Source organism: Sander lucioperca, chromosome 11 (assembly GCF_008315115.2).
Source record: "Sander lucioperca isolate FBNREF2018 chromosome 11, SLUC_FBN_1.2, whole genome shotgun sequence".
In the NCBI taxonomy this organism is placed as follows: Eukaryota; Metazoa; Chordata; class Actinopteri; order Perciformes; family Percidae; genus Sander; species Sander lucioperca.
This window is the reverse complement of record NC_050183.1, coordinates 25,723,024-25,729,023: the sequence shown is the minus strand read 5'-3', so window position 1 is coordinate 25,729,023 and position 6,000 is coordinate 25,723,024. Positions and strand designations below refer to the sequence as shown.

At 41.3% G+C, this 6,000-nt stretch overlaps 1 protein-coding gene across 1 annotated transcript; it reads right to left on the bottom strand.

Moving 5' to 3' along the window:
* Positions 1 to 988: 988 nt before the first annotated feature.
* On the bottom strand, positions 989 to 3,030 carry LOC116058731 (cytochrome P450 2J5-like). The gene is made up of 6 exons (XM_031311571.2): positions 2,675 to 3,030; positions 2,053 to 2,218; positions 1,806 to 1,958; positions 1,569 to 1,729; positions 1,246 to 1,422; positions 989 to 1,152 (listed from the first exon to the last, which is right to left on the bottom strand). Exons 1-6 carry the CDS (start codon positions 2,864 to 2,866, stop codon positions 1,006 to 1,008), a joined length of 996 nt encoding a protein of 331 aa, XP_031167431.2. The 5' UTR covers positions 2,867 to 3,030; the 3' UTR covers positions 989 to 1,005.
* Between the last annotated feature and the right edge of the window lie 2,970 nt (positions 3,031 to 6,000).

Here is a 6,000-nt window from a genome sequence, read left to right as displayed (position 1 = left end):
TAGAAGAGATGAGGGGAAGAATAGATCGGGGCTCACAAGGTCTGACAGTCTAGAGATACGTGAACCGGCTCCGATTTTTGTCTGTTGCTAGGGAAACTTAGTTTCTGCGTGCTTTGTGATCCCACAAATCTGTGTATTGAAACTCCGATGCTTGACTGATTAAACAAATGTATTTGACTTTATCTTATCGTCTTATGTGGCTCTTGCTTAGGATCAATGTAATACCAATTTAACGAATGTGCAGGGATATATAGGTCTTTTGTTTGGAGTCAGACACATTGTCCCAGAAGGGGGGACACAGAGGAGGAAAACCCCAACATGCTGTATTGAAAAAGACTTCTCTACAACCAGTGCTGATTCAGTAAGATATGATATAATTCAGTGAGCCTTGGTGTAAACATTGAAGGAGTGTGGTACATGTGTTAATCCAGTAACTCCTTCTGTACTTAACTCTACTCCATCAGGAACGAAGAAAGAGAACTTCTGTAGTAAACCGACCAAAAACAGGAACAGCTCCATTTTGGCGAGGCCTTCCCCGAGACACACGCGTTTCCCTAAAGAGTCCACAAACACACATTTGGTGTAACAGCTGAGAGTAAAACATATATTCTGGTTCAAATAAATAACAGAAATATAGTTAGCCTAAAACTGACATTTGGATATTTGACTTGGTAACGAGCTTTTACACACATAACGCATAACATTAGCTTATTGTCAGGATTCCGTATTCTTCTCATTTCCGCTGATTCCTCATGTCTGTATCCACTCATGTTTTCAAAGGCTCAGTTTTTCCAGTCCAGCAGCCTAGTTAACCTAGTTATGGGGTCTTTACCATGTTGGTAGTGCATCCCACCACACACAGCTTTTAGGCATTTTTCTGTTGTTTGCTAGCTGGACCTTCACGCGATACAAAGTCATTAGAGAGCAAAGAGTTGTTTTCCCCTACAGTGGGGGCGGGACTTAAAATGCGCTCTGTCTCTATGGCCAAATATCATAATATATATGTCACCTACTCTGAATATCAGGGTTTTTGATGAGGAAAACCAAAGCCCACAGCAAAGTAGTGAAGGTTGTCTCTGATCCAGCCAAGAATAGATCCAGAGTGCACATGGCCAGATTGGTCTCAGTGAAGCCCAGATCAGTCTCTTTGTGCTATTCAGAAATGCAGAGAAGATACAGTATTGAGTGGCTGGTAGATTGACAGGAAGGGCTACACAGTGTTGTGCAGTGCAACTGTTAATGTACATTCTCCATTTCAATGATGAAAGCATCAATGTAGTCCCTGGGATCACTGTGGTCCAGGTCCTTCTTATGACTCTTTATCTCCTGACTGATGAAGTCTAGGATGGCGTAGATGTAGCTGAATATTTTGTTGTGAGGACCCGGAAAGTGCTTCATCACTCCAGGGAATGAGTCATACAGCTGCTCAGAAGAAAACAATATGTCACATTTCATCACCTTTTACATTTAGTGATGAACTTTGACCACAGACATGGGCCTCGCCAACAATCCCACCAGAATGCTGTGTCTCTGAACATGATTGAACTAAATGAAAATTACTGACTTACCCTACCCCATACAGAGCCCTCCAGCCTAACAGCTTCAGACATATACTTCAGCATGGTCTGGAAGTTGTGGTCGTTGTAGTCAAACCGTTTCCCGAACACCAGCTGGCAAATGATGTTGGACGCAGCATTGTTGAAGAAGCCTGCTGGATTGAAAGGTTCACCTGGAGGAGAGGACGCCACTGTTTAGACAATGCTTTACTGCTGAAGAGATGCTCATTATGAGCTTGTTTTGCAAACCTTTCTCCTTCTCTATCTCCTCCTGCAGATGCCAGATCTCCTCACAGATACTCTGCTCCATAGTACCTTTGCCCAGTCCAAAGCTACGTAAGGTAGACAAGGCAAAGCGTCGCTGTCTCTTCCATGTTTCACCATTGCTTAAGAACAGACCACCTAGACACAAGCATGCAGAAGAAATAGAGTTAATGACTCAGGGGAACTAATTCCTGCATAGCATGAGACAAGAGAAAGGGAGAGATTTGTACACCTGAGCCTCCTGAGTATACCCTGTCATTTATTGCACTGTATGGTCGATCCACAAAATTCTCAGCTTGTGTCACAATGGCTTTCTTCACCATCTTGTACCCAGACACAAACACCATCTTCTCACCGCCAAGGCGGACACTGAACACATTCCCATAGATGTCAGCCAGCTGTGGACAACACATTTGGAAACAAACACTATTGAATCACAACACACCACTGTCTGCATCATGTACATTTTTAAATTGTTCAAAACAAAATCTACAAATGCGCAATTAGGAACAAATGGACAACCAGGTGTACCAAATCAGAATATACATTTATATAAACAATTTAACCACCAGATATCAGTATCTGCCATGAGTTTCTATATAAAAATAAGTAGTTTAAACACAACTGCACATTTCCTGAAGAGTGTAAACAATGTAAAGTACATTTACTATGTGAACTATTAAAAATAATTGAAATGGCTTACATTTATTTAGTACATTGACAAAGTTGTCCATATTGTTATTGTTATATTAAACGATTTAACATTTACATAATACACATAATAGATTGAATGTATTAGAATGTGTCAAAACTAAATCACACTAATATGAAAATATGATTCTATTATACCTTACCTTAGTAAAATAAATGTGTGGATGTTTCATGTCTACACTGAAGAAATATCCCACAAGGGGAAGAGCCAGAGGTCCTGGAGGATAATTTGGAGGATTCCTGAATTTTAGGAAGTCTGCTATTAGGATAGAAATGAAAATAAACAGGAAAAGCCCTTTCAGGTCAAAACCCAGCAAAAAATGATAAAGCCACATTGTTAAAGGGAGTTAAATCTGCAGCAAGAGTAAGGTCTGATCTTTTCAAGACCTTACACTGCACTACACACTACTAACATTACAGACGACTTAAATACAAAGGATTCTGCACAACATTGGTTGGGACATTATACTTACATAACCAAATAAAGACACCTACCTTTACCTTGCTTAGTAATAATAGTCTGAGTAAAGATAGGGTCACAGTGGCCTTGAGCAAAGTATATTGAGTAATAATATCAAATAAAACAGGAACAGAATGTATTGCTTTGCGTGAGAGCAAATGAGGACGAGACACAATACAGGGGCCCCCACCCTGGCGTGTGTTATGAGAAGATAACCAAGAAAGAAAGTATAAGAGATGAGGGGAAGAATAGATCGGGGCTCACGAGGTCTTAGGACGTTAGCAGGTGACAACATTGATAAACACTGCAGTAGTGTGATTGCCTGGAGCAGATCACCAGCGAAAACCGGCTCGGTTGACATGACATGATACGGAGCCGAGAGTAGAAAACACTGTTAAACTGTTCAGAACAGCTGGAAATCCAAAGGTTTGGACCCATAGGGATTTCTTTTTAATCCGTTTACCACATCATTTAAAGCTTTGGCTGAATTTAACATGAACATCCGACATTTTAACATTATAGATGTGACAGAAAATACAGAAAAACATAATAAGTCTTTAAGAATTTGGTCTTTATATCATCATAATATTTAAAATAACTTATTTCGTCTCACCAACTTTTTATGATATAAAATGAAGAAAGGTAAGTCAATTTTCACCTGCTCTCTTTGAGAGGCAGAGAGCAAATGACTGAAAAATGTAACTGATGATGAAAATAGTTTTAGCTATTTCAACTTATCCCGTCAGCTGTAATAAACTGCATAAGTCACCAGTCCAAGATTTGGCAGACAGTTAGCATCACAGCTTAAGTTAACATTAGCATTTCAAAAGAGTCACTCCAACCCAGCTCATCACTTAGGCGTTTATTCTTTTGGATCTGTTCGACCACAGTGCAGAGATGAGTCCTGTGTAACAGGCTTGACATTGGATAAAAATGAAACATGGCGATCCATGAAGAGGAGGTGACGGTTACAGGAGGGTTTGAAAGCCTTAGACCTCTGACCTAAATATTGCAGCAGAACCACTCGATAAGGTATGTGAATGTATGTGTGAGTTAATTCTGCTTTTCCTTCATGTGTCCAGTTGAAAAAAGCCCTAGAGGAACTCACTGAACTTCTAGCAGATAAGGAAGCGTTAGCCCAACGCTGTCAAGAGCTGGACATACAGGTGAATACAAAGCTTAGACACACACGAAAAATATATATTAATATGACTCAGCTGTCTAGCCTCTGTGCTTTCTGTAGGTTTGCCGATATTCAGATCTCCATGTCTTCACACACACACACACACACACACACACACACTCACACACACACACATGCAGGACTGTTGGTACAGTATAAACAGGAGTTGTTTAATTTGCTGTAAAGCTTGGGTCCATTGTCTGGAGCTGCTGTGGCAGAAGGACTGTGGGCTTAAGGCGCTGACACACCAACCCGATTATCGGCCGTCGGACAGTCTGGCGAGGTCAGTGACTCGAGTCTGTTCGGTTCAGCCAGAGGAGCCGTCAGCCTTCATTTTGGCCGATTTTACATGTTGAATCGGTGGGTGGGCAGTCGGACTCAATGACCAATCTGATTGGTGGAGTGCTAACCCGGAAATGACGAGCGGGATGAGCGTGACAAACGCCTCTCAAAATCGGACGAAAATCTTTTAAACTGACCTTTGTCGATCTGAAATGAAGACAGAATCAGCAACTGCACGGCCTATTTCTCGCTTAAAATGTTTTCAGAAACACGTTTCGGTGAACTTTGTTGTGGTATTGTTCCAGTAATTCAACCAGGACCATCTGTCTGTCATAATAACCATTTTGTTATGGTTATGGTTGTATAATAATAACAACATCTTCTTTTGGTAAAAGCAATGTCACATTGTTTTGTAATGCATCTTGTTCTGTGGCAGACTTAAAACAGAATAAGACAGTGGAGTTAAAGATAGGCAGGGCAAATAATTCAATAATATTCTTGTGATAATTATCATATGTTATTATTTAAATTTTTTATTAATTTAATGCTCCCAAGCAAACTGAACAACACAGTGGCAACACAATGAGTTACTGAAGTTTCTTTATTTTACACGTGTGAATTTTTTGTCCATTGTAATGCTATATATGTATTTTACATACAATATAATTTTTTTTTGTGATCAATTTTTTATTGATAGTATACAAGTTATTTTTATTAGGATATTGACTTGAACCATGTAGTGGTTTCTCAACCATGCAAAAGAAGGGAAAACAGTAATACTAGCAGGGAAGGAGGGGAACGGTACATGGCCCAAAAGGTCATATGCGCCGCTGGTTGCCTGCTTTCTCACAGTCTGTCAAGTTTACACATAACTAGATGGCAGTCCTCTCTGAGCAACCACCATGGACAAGGCTGGCAACACTTCAGGAAGCCCAAAGTATGTCTTCAGAAAGCGGCGCTTTGAGCATGCCATGCAGGGCTCCAGACTGCGACCAAATGGTCCAAAATTTGAGAATGTGCGCCTGAATTTTACATCCAGTCGCACATGTGCGACCAGTAAATTTGCCCCCCCCCCCTTTTTTTTTTTTACACAACGTTAAACGTGGAAGGGGCGCGTCAATGAATCCAGAATCTGTGGCAGGCCAATGAGTGTGAGAAGGATAGAGATTGGCCACTGTAAGTGGCTAATGTGTGGAGGGGGGAGGGTCCTAGAGATAACCGAGCGCGCGTAAACCTCGTGTCTGTGGGAAGGAGACAAATATCACAACCTTCCCTGTGCGTCTATGACCAAGCGAATTATTGACTCGTTCTTCCGACCTGTGGCTAGTGTGCTTGTGCCAGAGTCTACAGTGTCACAGTAGGATGATGATTCTGAGTCAGAGGTTTGTGTGGCGAAAAAGGCCCGAACCCACCATTTTCGGGAAGACTGGCTGTCACCTGTCAGAATTCAGCTGGTTGAGGTACTATAAGGAGACGAACTCCATGAACTGCGGGGGGGAACACGAAGTTTGCCGACAGTGCAGGCACTTCGCAGTTTAAACACA